This window comes from Lepidochelys kempii, chromosome 1, assembly GCF_965140265.1.
Source record: "Lepidochelys kempii isolate rLepKem1 chromosome 1, rLepKem1.hap2, whole genome shotgun sequence".
Lineage (NCBI taxonomy): Eukaryota > Metazoa > Chordata > Testudines > Cheloniidae > Lepidochelys > Lepidochelys kempii.
Genome location: NC_133256.1, coordinates 256,709,445 through 256,725,953, shown reverse-complemented (window position 1 = coordinate 256,725,953; position 16,509 = coordinate 256,709,445). Strand labels below are relative to the sequence as shown.

The 16,509-nt window shown below is 50.0% G+C and overlaps 2 protein-coding genes across 6 annotated transcripts in view; one reads left to right on the top strand and one right to left on the bottom strand.

The window, feature by feature from the left end:
* The window catches only part of GGA1 (golgi associated, gamma adaptin ear containing, ARF binding protein 1), a 17,565-nt gene extending 16,172 nt beyond the window's left edge, over nt 1-1,393 (bottom strand). For 2 of the 3 annotated variants that reach the window (XM_073325735.1, XM_073325754.1), the window contains exon 1: nt 1,184-1,391. In XM_073325735.1, the coding sequence (XP_073181836.1) occupies nt 1,184-1,214 (31 nt within the window). In that variant the 5' untranslated portion in view covers nt 1,215-1,391. Of the gene's footprint in view, nt 1-1,183 lie in introns of all 3 variants that reach the window. The other variant, XM_073325745.1, reaches the window with a different exon arrangement.
* On the top strand, nt 1,008-16,509 carry LOC140903857 (uncharacterized). 3 transcript variants are annotated; one of them, XR_012156353.1, is made up of 2 exons: nt 1,008-2,558; nt 15,853-16,509. XR_012156353.1 is itself a non-coding variant. In XM_073325766.1 (2 exons), the coding sequence occupies exons 1-2, from the start codon at nt 14,871-14,873 to the stop codon at nt 16,464-16,466; spliced, it is 1,017 nt and encodes a 338-aa protein (XP_073181867.1). In that variant the 5' UTR covers nt 14,789-14,870; the 3' UTR covers nt 16,467-16,509. The 3 variants fall into 3 exon arrangements, 1 of the variants encoding a protein (XP_073181867.1); XR_012156355.1 differs by lacking the exon at nt 1,008-2,558 and adding an exon at nt 12,159-12,581; XM_073325766.1 differs by lacking the exon at nt 1,008-2,558 and adding an exon at nt 14,789-15,273.

Here is a 16,509-nt window from a genome sequence, read left to right as displayed (position 1 = left end):
ACGACACTCTTGTTCATACACCCCAAATGACATTAGCTCTTTTCACAACTGCATCACCTTGTTGACTCATTCAATTTGTGATCCCCCAGAGCCCCCCAGATCCTTTTCAGTAGTGCTACCACCTAGTTTCTCCCTATTTTGTAGTTGTGCACTTGATTTTTTCTTCCTGAGGTACTTTGTACTTGTCTTTATGGAATTTCATCTTGTTGGTTTCAGACAAATTCTCTACTTTGCCAAGGTCCTTTTGAATTCTAATCCTGTTCTGCAGCATGCTTGGAACCCCTCCCAATTTGGCGTAATCCACAATTTTTATAAGCATACTGTCCACTCCATTATCCTTCATTAATAGAGCATAAATGAATGATGGGACTGGATCTGGATCAGAGTGTGGGTGGCAGGTGGAGCTGTATTGTGGCAGTACAGAGGCCCCAACCAGACATCAAGGCCCCACTGCACTAGGCACTGCACACACAAATATGAAAGGAGACACCCTGCTCCAAAGAGTTTATAATCTAAAAATCTAAAATGTATGATTGAGAGACAACAGGTGCACACACCAAAGAGATGGAGGAGCACAAGTTAACATCAACAGGATAACAAACTGTGTATCTGAGCGTGCAGTAACTTGAGAACAAGCCTAAAAAGAAAAGGAGTCCTTGTGGCACCTTAGAGACTAACCCATTTATTTGAGCATATGCTCAAATAAATGGGTTAGTCTCTAAGGTGCCACAAGGACTCCTTTTCTTTTTGCGAATACAGACTAACACGGCTGTTACTCTGAAGCCTAAAAGAGAGGGACACTGACACCCCACAGATCAGAGTTGGGGGCGGAACTGGTCACGGCAGGGGTGGGCGCGTTTGGGGGAGTAGGGGCCAGGTGGCGGGGGGCAGGCGGCAAGGTGGGCTCTCTGGCTTGGCAGGGGTGGGGGCGATCGGCAGGGGTGGATGGCCTACGGCCCAGCTGAACTGGAACGTGCTGTGGAAGCGATCAGAGAGTGGGAGGGGTTTGATCCGGATCACACGGAGGCGCCGACGGAGGGACGCTGAGGGGGGTTGATCCGGATCACACGGAGGCGCCGACGGAGGGACGCTGGGGGGGGGGGGGGGGTTGATCCGGATCCCCGGGAGGCCGGGGCCGCAGGTGTCCGCGCGGAAGGCCCCGTTGCCCCCCAGCCCCACTCACTGATCCACGACTCCAGCGTGTCCGGCTCCATGGCGGCTCGTGCGGCCCCCGCCGCCCCTTGGCTTAAAAGGGCAACGTCCCTTCCGCCCTCCCCGCCCGGCGGCGCGGAACCATCGAGATCGGGGAGAACCGTCTAGAGCGCCGCTACGGAGACCATGGAGCTCCCCACGTCCGCATAGAGCGTCTCAGGAATCACAAAGCCGCGCGACCTTCCGCTAGAGCGCCGCCGCCTGAACAATAGAGTTGCCACCTCCCCGTAGCGCGTCAGCGCCGGAAACCATAGAGCTCGGGACGGGAAAAGTCCGCCGCGCCACGGGCCAACAGAAGAGACGAAGCGGAAGAACTGTCTGGAAGCCGTTGCGGTTGTGCCATAGAGACCACGTGGCGGCGCCAGAGCGTCGGGAACAGGACGGCGCCGTGGAGCCCAACTTCCGGGAGGGCTTTTGTCCCGGTGGCTGGCTGGCTGCCGGAGACTGGGGCCGGAAGGGCACGGGAGAGGAGAAACGGGAGAGGAAGGGGAACTTCCGCCTCGGGGCGCGTGTCCTTTAAAAGGGCGTTGGAGGGGTAGCGGGTGGCGATGTAGGGCCCTTGGTACCGTCCACCCCGACCCCCTCGGGGAAATGGACTCCTCCTCCCCCCCCCGCTGCCTGGGCCAGGCGTGGTGGGGGGAGCGGGCGGCGGCTGCCGGGGAGTTCTGCGCAGGTGAAGAGCAAACCCGCCCCGGGAAGCGGCAGCCTGGGGAACTACCGGCCACAAGGCGGGTCCGGGTCAAGCGCTGGGGTTGGCTTGTGGAGCCACAGCTGCCGGAGCTCACCCTGAAACAAGGGGCTGACAGGGCTGCACGTTCTTGTGCTCTGGGGGTCTCGCCGGTCTGTGGCTACTGGGGGGTGGGGGCCCCCATCACAGCCTGCGGGGAAGGGCCTCGTATCTTCACCGGGATGTTCCTGCTCTCCTTATACATATCCTTCCCCCCCCCCACCACCTTAACTCTTACCCTGTTCTTGGGTCTCAGCGGTGTCATGTGGCAGTGAGTTCCACAGGCTATGGTGGTTTGTCTGGGTGTTAGTTAAATTAATCAGTATTTACATTTTCCTTTGGAATGTCCCACATTTTAATTTCAGCGAGTGGCCCCTTGTTCTTGTGTTATAAGACAGGGGTGATAGAAGCTTTCAATCCCATCCACCTTTGCTATGCCATTCATTATTTGATATACTTCTGTCATGTTCTCTTTCTAAGGTGAACATCCTCAAGCTTTTCATTCTCTTTATACGGAATTTGTCCAGGCCTTTGATCATTCTCATCGCTCTTCTCTGAAACCCTTCCGGCTTTGCGCTATCCTTTGTGAGATAAGGTGCCCAGCACTGCACTATTCAGGGTGAGGTTGACTTATATAAAGGTATCATTATGATTTTTGGTAGTACTTTCCATCCCATTCCTTACTAACCCTGTTAGCTGTTTTTGACCACAGTTATGCATTGGGCAGAAGTTTTCATTGAGTTGTCTGTGATAATGTCCAGTTCCTTTCTTGGGTTAATGAGTGAATTTAGAATCCTGTGAAGTATATTTCCCCTGCAATGTGCAGGTATTTCTCCTGCAATGTGTGCCTTTTAACACCAGAGTTTGTTTGCTCATTCATCTAGCTTGGTTAGCTCTCTGGTCCTGACTAACCTAAATAACTTTCCTTGCAACAAAGCCTGTTGCCAACTGTCCACATATCTGTTCAGGGGACACCATCATAGGGCCTAATCACATCAGCCACACTATTAGAGGCTCGTTCACCTGCACATCTGCCAATGTGATATATGCCATCATGCGCCAGCAATGCCCCTCTGCCATGTACATTGGCCAAACTGGACAGTCTCTACGTAAAAGAATAAATGGACACAAACTAGACGTCAAGAATTATAACATTCAAAAACCAGTTGGAGAACACTTCAATCTCTTTGGTCACTCAATTACAGACCTAAAAGTTGCAATTCTTCAACAAAAAAACTTCAAAAACAGACTTCAGCGAGAGACTGCTGAATTGGAATTAATTTTCAAATTGGATACAATTAAACTAGGCTTGAATAAAGACTGGGAGTGGATGTGTCATTACACAAAGTAAAACTATTTCCCCATGTTTATTCCGTTCCCCCCCACCACCCCCGGTTCCTCACACATTCTTGGCAACTGCTGGAAATGGCCCACCTTGATTATCACTACAAAAGGTTCCTTCTCTCCCCCCCACCACCCCGCTCTCCTGCTGGTAATAGCTCACCTTACCTAATCTCTCTTGTTACAGTCTGTATGATAACACCCATTATTTCATGTTATCTGTGTATATAAAATCTCCCCACTGTATTTTCCACTACATGCATCCGATGAAGTGAGCTGTAGCTCACGAAAGCTTATGCTCAAATAAATTTGTTAGTCTCTAAGGTGCCAGAAGTACTCCTTTTTGCAGATACAGACTAACACGGCTGCTACTCTGAAACCTAAATAACTTTGTCATCCGCCAGTGTTGCTACCTCACTTCTCACCCCATTTCTAGACCATCAATAAAAATATTAAACAATAAAGGACCTAGTACAGAATTTTGAGGTGCCCCACTGTTAACCTTCTGCCATGATGAAAATCAATAATTTAATCCTAATCCTTGCTTTCTGGCTCTTAGTCAGGTTTTTAACCAGGACTATATTTTACCCCTTATCCAATGACTGCTTTGCTTCTTTAGTAACCTCGTGCTGAAGTCTAAATAAATCGACAACTGGTTCTTCTTTTTTTCACTGCTTTATTAAGAAGAATTCTGGTAGAAATTTTAGAGGCAAGGTATTGGAGTGGTTTGACATCATGTTTGATCCAAAAGGGCAATTCCAATATTTGTTCTCAATGTCTCTGGTTGCTGGTAGGCCAATCTTTTTAGTGATGTGGGCCGCAGGCATAGCTGTGTGGCACTTCCACAGGCAACATACAAAAGTAAAATGGCATCCTCTATGTGGTTTGACCTCACATTTAATGTGCGAGGTCACACTTTGCAGAGGATGCTATTTTGCTTTACAAAATGGTGACCTCCATACAGCATGATCATGCAGTACAGTGTGTGTGTGTGAGGTGATGCTGCATGGAGGATCCCATCTTGTAGAGCAAAATCATGTGGGGCTGTACAGAATCATCCCATGGGCTGGATTTGGACCACAGGCTGCCAGTTGAACCACTCATAGCTAATGTACCCTCTCCTCTCTCTTGGGCTCAGAAAACATTGTGTGTTACTTATTGCACAGATCTGAAATGATGCAGGTGCAGCTTTAGCATTTCCTTCCTCTGGTTTATTTAAAGTACACACTCCAGGAGCAATGCCAGTTTGGCCACACTGAGCCTGAATATTAAGATATTAGAGTTCACACCATCTGCAGGGCTGTAAAATGACATCTACTGTAATGTATGTGCAAGGGGCTGAGTCACAGATGCTGCTGGAAGCTTAAAGGGATACTGACCTGAAATCTAATCAACTTAAAGTGAGTTAGCAGTAATTTCAGCTACTAAACTTGCCTGAGTTCCCCTGGAAACTGGCTTTCTGAGGACATTTTTCTATCTCAGTATTTTCCTTCTGTTTCTGTGGAGACACACAAGGAAGTTAAATCCACAACTGATTGAATATAGAGAGGGAAAACTGAAACTGACTGCCCACAAAATGCTGCCAAATGTGTAAAAGAAGCAGAATGAGGGAGACATTCTTTTCTCCTCCCCTTTCCCCTTAACAAAAATTATTTGTAACCTATTAAGTATAAAATTTTCAAACTGAGTTTTTTAAGTGAATGGTTTCCCTTTCCCTTTGAATTTTTTGAGGTCTTCAGTCTCACTGCAGTTCTCTTACATTTAATTTACTGTAAAGAGTGAGAGCTCGTTGTAGGAAATGAAGGTTTAAAAATATAAAAACCGGAATGTGAGCTGCTTCCCGTCCTGGTTTACTTTAAAGTGGCTGGATACATCATTAAACAGCATTCCTTTCTCTTTTAATTTGGAATGTACTTTTTCCTCCTTGTTTGAACAGCTGCTGGGAAAAATCCTGGAAAAAAACCAAATCAAATTCAATGTGTCCTTACTGCTTCAATAATCCAGTATGGCTCTGATTATGACACTTAGTAAGTGCTGGTTGTATTTTCTGGGCTCTTGTGGTCTTGGACGGAACATTCTCTACACAGTGCCTTTTTAAAAAAATGTCATGCTGGCGAAAGATGCCAACTTGATGACTTTGGAAAGTAAAGACCTCAGCTTAGTTGTAGAACGGATACTGCACAGTATGGGCTGGGGTACTCCGAGCATCATCTCCGCTCACCAGCATGTCGGGACTTGAAGAACCACCTGTAGCACTAAGAAGAATCCAGTAATCCTACCTGGTCCATTCAGTTATAAAAGTCCAATCCCACAGGCTCCCACAGAGCCAATTTACTCGTGTATGGGATTACAGAGGGGTACGGTGATTCCTGTGAAAGTGCCTGCAGAATTGGGCCCACAGGTGCTAGAGAGGGAAATGACCTATTAGGTCACATTTAGTCTGTCTCACCCCACTGTTCTCACATTCTGTCAGGCTGATCTTAAATGCCTCTAGCCACGAAGGAGACTAATCTGCCTTATTGTTAGGAAGTAGTTCCTGGTGTTCAACCTTCATATTTTCTTAATTTTATCCCATTACACCATTGCACCATTTCTCCCTTATTATGCCCTTCACAGATACCTGACAGCTGCCATATCCTCCCCGCAACTGGGTTCCAGTACGTTATACATTAGCTAGTGTAATTTTTCCTTATGAGTCAGTCTTTTGGGCCCCTTATGCCTCTTGTTGCATTTCTGAGGATCTTTTACATCTTTATGGTATCCAGAGTGGAACCTGGTATTCTAGATACAGTTACATCGGAGCTTTATAGAAAGGGTGTATCCTCTCCCTGCTCCATGAGGTGATGCTTCTGTCTATGCAGCTCAAATTTACTGACACTCTTGGTGCAGGGATCACATCGGTTCAAGTCCATATCTGATAGGCTGTTGATCGTCTCTAGCTTTAGCATTTTGGCATTACTGCTTTGCTCAAGTGTGCACAGGTCGTTAGGACAGCCATGCCTCTCAACCAGTGCTCTCCTGGACCAGATTTGAACTGATGATGAGCGGAAAAGCTCCATATTATTACTAACTCCAACCCAGAAAACATTCCCTCTTACAAACTAGTATTATGATGTATAACCATTGGCTTGCGGTTGCTAGCCGGGGATGTCACCACATGCAAACTGGAGCACTTTGTTGTTTGTGCACTAGTAGGAACAGAGAAAATACTTGAGAGTTAGGACTGATGGCGGGAGCAGGGCGCACAGCTTTGAGCAGCTCTGATGCTTTCCATCCAGCAGAGGGCAGTGGTGGGAAGGCAGGAGAAAGGCGATTGAATGTTCGTCAGTTTTGAAAGATCTGTGAAGTTGTGCAGTTGAATCACAGACCCGCAGGATTACATGCACAGCAATCAGAAAGAAAGAGAATGTTTGCATCTGGGATTTCCTCAGCTGACTCCAAAGATCATGTGGAAGAAAGTTCTAGCAGCCAGGGCTCAGCTGTGGTTTATCTGTGCATCTCCCCGGGAACACATCAGTCCTTCCTCTCCCCCTGCCCCACCCACAGGCTCTTTTGGTTTTGAATAGTTGTCTATGTACAATCCAAGCAGTATTGCTTGTCGCCATCTTCTGACACCTCCTACCAAGCATTTCACCACACTGGGTGCTAGATCTTCAGCTGTAGCCTGTAAGGGTGGATTCTGTTTTACCAGCTAGGTTACTCCTTGATCTGTGATGCGTTATGCTGTACCACTCACTTTTGCAGACGCTGTACTGCTGTGCCTTTGTTCTCTTGCCATTTGCCTCCTTTAGCTGACTGCAGCAGACGGTTCCTGGATTTCTAGCTGAGTTGCTGCTGCCACTTTCCCTTGAAACAGAGCCAGCATCTCCTCTTCTGACATCACCTCTGCCCATGCGTTTTACACAGTCTTCTGGATTTGAAGCCCCACTATTCCCTGACCTCGGCTGTGCCCCACCTCTGGAAGAGTTTTCAATGCTTTTCCCCGTGGAGGGTTGCTATTTAAGAGCCAGCGACCGAGTTGAAGGTTTCAGGCTTTTCCCTGTTAGTCTAATAGGAGTTTCTGTCAGCAGCTCCTAGGGGACTGATGTGCAATAAGGAGCATGTTCCGAAGCTGTCCAGTCCCTTTTCTTCCACACTGTAAATTCTTAATGCAGCAGGTTCCTTTTTACTGTAGGATGATGGGTCCCTTGTGATCAGGGAAACCATGCTGCAGTCATACTAGCATGAGTCTGCTGAGTAGCTAGGGAACTGGCCTGGGAATCAGGAGCTGCTACTGTCCTGCTGGGTGACTTTGGGCAAGCCATTTCCCCTCTCTGTGCCTAGATGAGATAATTACACTTATCGCCTTTCTTAAAGTGCTTTCAGATCTCTGGATTGAAAACCTTTTCAGAGAAGTATCCTAGCAGCAGATGGGCCAGAGAGACAGGGAAGCAGAGGAAATGAATGTTATGGGCCTTTGGAGGTGAACATCAGCATCTGCTCTCCCCCTCTCCTGTGCAAACCCTCCCGCCGAGTCATCCGCCCAAGGGGTCCCCTGGTGCCTTTGAAGAATCCCCGTCAGTACCCTTCTTTCTGCCTCTCAGCCGCGTACTCTAGGAGAAGATGGTGCATACAGTGGGAAAGAGGACAATTGAATTTGCTCTTGCAGAGGGGCGAGAGTTAGTGAGCTTTACGAAGGATGGAAGACTTTAACATGGTAACAAAGAGATAGTAACAGGCTGAAGAGTACAGCAAGGAGACTTGTTGAAAGCCCAGATCACAGACTCGGCCTGGAGACTGAGGAGCAGGGATGGGTTGTGTTCCTCTAAACCAGAAACGAAACGGGGAGGGTGAAACTCTTGTCAGGTTAAGCGGAGAAGCGCAGGTGTTCACGAGGGCTAAGTGAGCCTCTTTTAAGAGCAGAAATCCTGTGTACAAAGCCAGGCCTGGATCCTGCCAGGGGAACCTCATTGAAGTTGCTGAAGCACGGAGCAGCTTGCAGGATTGGAGGCCCCAGTTGGGACAAATGCTCTGCTGGTGAAGTGCCCACGGCAAATGATAAAGGCAGAGGGAGGCTATTGAAAAGATGAAATGGATTCTCTGTTAGAAACCAGATGGCTTGAGTCATGGCTTTCATCCCTGCCACTGCCAGAGAGGGGAGGGAGGGGTTGGAGAAGGGGGGAAGTAGAAGAGAGGTTAAATGCATTTCTTTGATTTATTGCTATCCATTTTTGCCATAAAGGGTGATGGGGGGAGGGTGTGGGGGGGAATTCCTATTGAAAAAGCATATTCCATGAGCAAAGTCTGGCCCTAGCACAGAGTACAACCTCCAAGGTGGAAGTTACAGAGCAGCATAAGAAAACCAAGCGCAGTGACTCACCGGGGCTGGATGGTAAATACCTCTACGGGTCGCGGTGGCAATCAAGTGTGAAATAGCAAAGCTACTCTTGGGGATGCTAGTCCCACAGCCGTCTGGGAAGCTTGGAAAGTCAGACCTATGCAGTCTGGCTTTAACATGGAGCTAAGGGAGGTCCTAGGAGTTACCGCCTCTAAATGCCCCATTGCTCGAATACGGTCTCAGCTGTGCATCTGATACAGGGCTAGTTTGAGTTTGACTGGCAGTCCTTGGCCCCAGCTGAAAATCCCATACCTGCTATCCTGCCCGAGGCTCCCTGAGAAACTTCAGGCCTGGCCTAAGTCAGGACTGGGAAGCAGCTGGAGGAGGCTGTTCCGCTGCTGCCGGCACTATCTATCCTGGCTGCACTAGAGCCTCGCCCCCTTCCATTTGCCACATGCTGCCAGCTGCAGCCCTGGCTGCCTGCTGCTAAGGGACAGCGGGGGTGTGGCTGCTGGCTGAAGAGGAAGCAGCCCAGCAGCTGGGGGATGCAAGAGAGCTGGGCGTGGGGCACAAAAAAAAAAAAAAAAAAAGGCAGAGAAGCCTTAAAGGAGGAGAGACCTGAAATGTACCTGCATAGGTGCACGCTTCTCTCCAGGTGGGGTTCGGTGGCCCCCAGCTTCCTGCCTTTGGAGAACTGTTGTGGACCATATTTATCCTAGACCCCCTCCAGCCCCCCAGGCAGGACTTTGAGTGAATCTCCCGCGGAGGCCTTCTGGGGCAGCTGTAGTTTGTGTGTCCATGTGCATGGTGTTTCCTGCGTAGGCTCTCCGGCAGCTGGCCCAATCAGAACTAGAAGCCCTTTGTATTTCCCAGCAAGCAAGCTGCTATTCCTTCAGCTGCTCCCAGGGGAGCTGTGACATGGGGGTGTCTGTTCCTACCTGCCCTAGCAACCCCCAAAAAGGGTCGCTCTGTGTGAGCGGGGATAGGTGAGTAATTGTTGTGTCTAGTGTGCGGGTGGTGGGTGGTGTTGGTGGTCCATGATTTACAGGAGGTCGCACTAGATGATCTGGTGGTCCCTTCTGGCCTTAAGCCCTATGACGCTGTGAGTAGTGGGGTGCCCCCCCCCGTGAGTTGGGGGTGGGGGTGAGAGTGATGGAATCTGTTGGTTTATATCTCAGGTGACACCTAAAGCTGGGGGATCCCCAAGAGCATGACAAACTATAAATCCTCCCTAGCCACAAATGTAGGGCCAGATCTGCAGCTGGGGTAAAGCACCATAACTCTGCTGCTGTCAGTGGAGCCACACTGGTTCACAGCCGAGAAGGATCTGGCCCATGATTAATACGATTATTTATTTGTATTGCCATGGTGCCTAGCAGCCCCACTCCTAGCCTGCACCCCGTTGTGCAAGGTGCTGTACGAACACAGTCTCTGTGCCAATTAAACCCTCGCGCCACAAAATCTCCATGACACCGTACTGTACTTCGAACGATGCTGGCACAGCCTAGAAATCATTTCAGCCTGTACGCTTCCTGTTCTGATTTCTTATCTGTATCACCTAGGAGCCCCAGCCTTGGCCCAGGACCCCGCTGTGCCAGGCTCTGTGCAAACACAACACAAAGAGATGGTCCCTGCCCCAACCAGCTTACCATCTAAGTAGCCCCGGGGCTGTTTATTCCTTTCCCAACAGCTTGTGCTTTGTTTCTTCCCACTGGGGCCTTTCCTTGCTGGTGCTATGGCAGGGGTTAAAATGAGGTGAGTGCCAGTGGAGCAGCACAACCCGCTCCCCTGCTAAAAACAGAGGGCCCGCCCCCTGGCACAGCCCCTCCTTTCCCCCTGCCCTTTGGCTGGTACAGCAAGGTGGGGTTCGGTGGCCCCCAGCTTCCTGCCTTCCCCTCTGCTGTTTCAATCTCCCGTAGCCACTGTGCTCTGTTACTGCAGCGGGGTAATCTGATGTCATGTAGTCTGTGTCCAGATTAGATGGCAGCATGTTTTAGTAATTTCTGGTCCCTGATCCACAGGGAGCTGGTACCATGGAGCTGTTCAGTGACTATTCACTCCCTTGTTTTAACAAGATGCAGTGAGTCATAGAGATGCCCCTGTGCTGTACTAAGGGGCTACATGCAGGCTCAGGAACAGAGAACAGGCCTCCACGGGCACTTGCACTGCTGTTGTGTAGTAGATGGGGATGCGTGTCCCATCTTGGCAGCTGAGGAGATAAGGCTATCTCTGCACTGACGGGTACTGCCTTGCAGTTAGTGTTGCCAGCTGTCCCACTGCTTTTATCAGATCTCCCGGCTGGGTGAGTTTGTTTGTTCCTGGGTGGATGGCAATGTTTTGGCTTGTTCAGCCTGGTACTTGATAAAACTTGTCTGGCCTGATCTGCATTCAGGCATTTAACTTGTAGTACTCTTTCCCTCTTGTGGGAATGAGTGTTTCCCAGCCAGCAATCTGAAGCCAATAGAAGGAACGGATTGCTTGTGGTGGCTTGTCTCCCAAGAAACCTGGGGGTAGGCGTAGACGTAAGGCTGGATTCAGCCGGGGGTGTAGAGTGGCTCCTGCAGGTATAGCACGTAGGGCAGAAAGTCCACTCAAGGGAGGAATTGTGGCAGGCCAAAGCAGCCCCAATCCCCCTGCTGTAGGGAGGCTGGCATGGGGCAGCTCCGCCAAAAGAGCCAAGGGCTCTTGTCAGGACAGTTAGGCAGTTTCTTGGCACAGCCGACTGCTGGTGGTTTCGAAAGCTGCCCTGCCCTGATGGAAAACCCTGGGGGAGCGCACTGGGAGTTGCTGTCACCTGTCCTTCCTTGGGGAACAAGGAGGATGTAATGAATGCAGAGTCTGCCATATGCTCTCAAGATCCCCCTCTGATCTGCAATAACTATGTGGTTGTTGTCTGAGGCCTGGTCTGCGCTAGAAAAGTAGGTCAGGTTAACGACATTGGTCGGGGTGTGAAACCTCTGAGCAGCGTTGTTAAGCCGACCTAAGTCCTGGTGTACGCAGCACTGGGTCAATGCAAGAATTCTTCCGTTGACCTAGGTACTGCCTCTTGGGGAGGTGGATTACCTATGCCAACAGGCCAATCCCTGCTGTCAGCAGAGGTAGTGTCTACACTGAAGTGCTACAGCTGTGCCACTGTAGTGTTTTAAGTGTAGACAAGCCCTTAGTTATCCCCTGGGGTTTGCAGCTGAGGTTCAGCTCCATTCCCAGTAGCTTCATTTATTTTTGGTGTTTCTCTTGGCAGCACGCTCATTGCATCGACCTGGGCTTCTCTTAGTTCTCTTTTGGCTATCTGAGGTTCCCTTTTTTAGAGGCCTGTTTCCCAGCGCTGAACTCAGTCATTTGGGGATTTCAGTTCCCTTTTCTAGCAGGCTTTTATTTTCAGTTTTCATCCGGTTCAGTTTTGCCGTTTCATTCCGTAGGCAATCAAAGGGAATTTGTTCTAGTTAATTTCATAGTAACATATGGTTTCAACGTGACATCCTCTCCTGCCGATCTAAGCCGTCATTTAAGCCCTGGATCCTGCCAGGCGCTGAGTGCCTTCAGGCCCCGTTGAAGCTGGTGGGAATTGAGGATGCTTGGCATTTTTCTGCATGCTCTCAGCACCTTGCAGGATCTGTCCCCTTGGACTCTGGCGCTTTGATGACCAGGGAACAGACATTGTTTGCTCTCCCTCTTGGTGGCTCATGAGCTACAGAGACTTGTGGCTTTTCTCAACGTGTTATTTGAACTTTAGAACCTTTTCCTTTTTTTTCCAGTTGATGAGTCACCCTTGGCATTTCTGTCACACGTGACTCAGACAGACACTTTCTGCCTGGCTTAGGGATTTCTGTGCGTCTTCAGATTTGACTAGGCTGCCTTGGATTATTGCTGCCCCTTTCTGATGAATAGCCCCAGTCACTGATAAATGTGCTATCAGCATTGGCTGCATCTGGCTGGATGTAATGTGCGTGCCGTGATTTGTCTGTCACCACCATCACGTTTCGGGTGAGTGTTTGTGAAGGATGTGGAAATGGGCGGATGCTGCTCTGGTTACAACGCTAGGGCGGGGCCCAATCCACAGCCTGCTCAGCAATTGCAGATGTGTTTTTACTGCATTGAGCTCAGTCCTGCAGCCTTACGCAGTCCTTTCTACGGGAGAAGCTCCCCTCAAAATCAGTGAGAGTTTGGCCTGTTAGACCCTGGCCTCAATTTTGAAGAGTAGCCACTAACTTTGAATGCCTCTGTTTTTGGAGGCCCATTTTGAGACACCAAGGGACTGATCTTCAGAGGCAGTGAGCATCTCCAATTCCTGTTGGCCTCTACTCTGAACGCCAGGTTGTCTAGGCCAGATTTTCAAAAGAGTTCAGCTCACATTTAGGCTCCTAGGGCAGATTTGCAAAACCAGACCACTCAGCATGTGGGAGATGCTGGGGGCTGAGCTCTTTGGACAGGCTGGCCTGGTGTGTCTCAAGTGGAGCACCCCAAATCCCTGGGCACGTTTCAGACTGTAGGCTTGACGTTGTCATGTGCCTCAGTTTCCCCCATCTGCTAAAGAGGAGACTAATATTTCCCTTCCAGCAGGGCTGCGGTGACAGTGCCTTAACCTTTGTACAGAGATCTGATGAAAGGTGCTAGGGAAGTGCAGGGTCTCACAAGGCTTCCCCTCCTCCTGGAGCCCTGTGAATAGGTTTCTTCTCCCCTCCGTTTGCCTGGCAGTGTCGCATCCTGTCTAAGTGGGTGAGGCAGAGCAAGAGAGCCATGGAGCAACCTCTGCATTCTCCCCTTTGCCAGCGGGAAGGCCTGAGGACAAGCATTCCTCTTACCAGGCCCTGGGAGAGGCCTTGTTGAGAACCTACCCGGTGCTAGTGCTGACAAGCACCTGCAGCCATTTCCTCCAAACTTGCAGTGTGCATGCCACTGCACCCGGTCCCTGGAGAGGCCTTGTACCACCCCAGCAGCAGGGCCGCTGTGAATGAAGGGGATGGGCTGCTGGTTGCACTCCGCTCTCCAGTGTCTTGTCTAGTCCAGTTGGCAATGAGCCAGGTGATGGGACCGGCACCCCTGCCCTGAGGTCCACAGCCTGATGCATCTTCCCTGCAGGAGCTGTTTCCTCGCCAGATTTCTCCTAGTTCTGCCACCCTGCACGATCCCCTTCGGTTGTTGGTGTTCACCCCCCCAAGATGCATGGGCCTGGTTAGCCAACCAAATGTATTTAGATAAGCCAACCCAGCTCCTGCCATCTTTTGGCTTATCTAAATCCGGTTTTTGCTTCTAGTCCTCCCCGTCCATCCCTCCCCCCTTATCAAATTGGCTGATCTGTAGGGTTTAGGGCTGGGCTGGCTGAAGGTAGGAGTCTAATCTGATTGGAATCAAACCCATACCGCTCTGCAAAGGAAAAATTTTTCCCGTCTTACCTGTTCGGGGAAGTTTTGTGAAGGGGGGGAGGAACTTACGACAATCTTAGATGAGGTAGTGAGATAATAGCATTGATTTTAAGCCTTTGCATAGCACCTTTCCTCTTCCCAGCGTTACCCATTCTAATGTGCAGGTGCTCAGATAGTACGCCCAGAAAGGATCTATTCTCAACAGAGTAGTAGGGCCTGAATGAATCTCCCATCAATCTCAGCTGAAGTTGTGCAAGCTTAGCTCTTCTGCAAACCAGGATCCTCTCACTGAAATCCTCACCATGCCCTGGTGAGACAAGAGAGCAATACTGTCCCAGTTTTATACTAGGGGAAACTGAGGCCGCATCTGTACTATGCCCTGGTCTACACTAGGAGTTGAGGTTGAATTTAGCAGCGTTAAAATTGATTTAACCCTGAACCCATCCACACGACGAAGCCCTTTTTTCAACTTAAAGGGCTCTTAAAATCGATTTCCTTACTCCACCCCCGACAATGGGATTAGTGCTGAAATCGGCCTTGCTGAGTCAAATTTGGGGTACTGTGGATGCAATTAGACGGTACTGACCTCCTGGAGCTATCCCAGAGTGCTCCATTGTGACCGCTCTGGACAGCACTCTCAACTCAGATGCACTGGCCAGGTAGACAGGAAAAGGCCTGCGAACTTTTGAATTTCAATTTCCTGTTTGGTCAGCATAGCAAGCTGCAGGTGACCATGCAGAGCTCATCAGCAGAGGTGACCATGATGGAGTCCCAGAATCGCAAAAGAGCTCCAGCATGGACCGAACAGGAGGTATGGGATCTGATCGCTGTATGGGGAGAGGAATCCGTGCTATCAGAACTCCGTTCCAGTTTTCGAAATGCCAAAACATTTGTCAAAATCTCCCAGGGCATGAAGGACAGAGGCCATAACAGGGACCCGAAGCAGTGCCGCTTGAAACTTAAGGAGCGGAGGCAAGCCTACCAGAAAACCAGAGAGGCAAACGGCCGCTCCGGGTCCAAGCCCCAGACATGCCGCTTCTATGATGAGCTGCATGCCATTTTAGGGGGTTCAGCCACCAGTACCCCGCCCGTGTTGTTTGACTCCTTCAATGGAGATGGAGGCAACACGGAAGCAGGTTTTGGGGATGAGGAAGATGATGATGATGAGGTTGTAGATAGTTCACAGCAAGCAAGTGGAGAAACCAGTTTTCCCGACAGCCAGGAACTGTTTCTAACCCTGGACCTGGAGCCAGTCCCCCCCGAACCCACCCAAGGCTGCCTCCCGGATTCGCCAGGTGGAGAAGGGACCTCTGGTGAGTGTACCTTTTAAAATACCATACATGGTTTAAAAGCAAGCATGTTTAATGATTAATTTGCCCTGGCATTCGTGGCTCTCCTGGATATACTCCCAAAGCCTTTGCAAAAGGTTTCTGGGAAGGGCAGCCTTATTCCACCCACCACGGTAGGACACTTTACCACACCAGGCCAGTAGCACATACTCGGGAATCATTGTAGAACAAAGCATTGCAGTGTATGTTTGCTGGCGTTCAAACAACATCCGTTCTTTATCTCTCTGTGTTATCCTCAGGAGAGTGATATAATTCATGGTCACCTGGTTGAAATAGGGTGCTTTTCTTAAGGGGACATTCAGAGGTGCCCGTTCCTGCTGGGCTGTTTGCCTGTGGCTGAACAGAAATGTTCCCCGCTGTTAGCCGCGGGGAGAGGGTAGGGGCTAGCCACACGCTGGGGAGAGGCAAAATGCGACCTTGGAACAAAAGCACATGTGCTATGTATGTAATGTTAACAGCAAGATTTACTGTGAAAGAGTGTACCCATTGTTCTATAAAATGTGTCTTTTAAAATACCACTATCCCTTTTTTTTTCTCCACCAGCTGCATGTGTTTCAAGGATCACAGGATCTTCTGCTTCCCAGAAGCTAGCGAAGATTAGAAGGCGAAAAAAACGCACTCACGATGAAATGTTCTCTGAGCTCATGCTGTCCTCCCACACTGACAGAGCACAGACGAATGCGTGGAGGCAGACAACGTCAGAGTGCAGGAAAGCACAAAATGACCGGGAGGAGAGGTGGTGGGCTGAAGAGAGTAAGTGGCGGCCTGAAGAGAGGGCTGAAGCTGAAAGGTGGCGGCAGCATGATGAGAGGAGGCAGGATTCAATGCTGAGGCTGCTGGAGGATCAAACCTACATGCTCCAGCATATGGTTGAGCTGCAGGAAAGGCAGCAGGAGCACAGACCGCTGCTACAGCCCCTGTGTAACCAACCACCCTCCTCCCCAAATTCCATAGCCTCCTCACCCAGACGCCCAAGAACGCGGTGGGGGGCCTCCGGCCATCCAGCCACTCCACCCCAGAGGATTGCCCAAGCAACAGAAGGCTGGCATTCAATAAGTTTTAAACTTTTAAAGTGCTGTGTGGCCTTGTCCTTCCCTCCTCCACCACCCCTCCTGGTGCTTCTCTCCTCCACCACCCCTCCTGGGCTACCTTGGTAGTTATCCCCCTATTTGTGTGATGAATTAAAGAATGCATGAATGT

Excerpts from the sequence above, each read along its gene's own strand:
- LOC140903857 (XM_073325766.1), top strand. The coding sequence starts at position 14,871 with ATGAAGGACAGAGGCCATAACAGGGACCCGAAGCAGTGCCGCTTGAAA. Across the intron at positions 15,274-15,852 it reads AGGTGGAGAAGGGACCTCTG|CTGCATGTGTTTCAAGGATC; the intron begins GTGAGTGTACCT and ends TTTCTCCACCAG.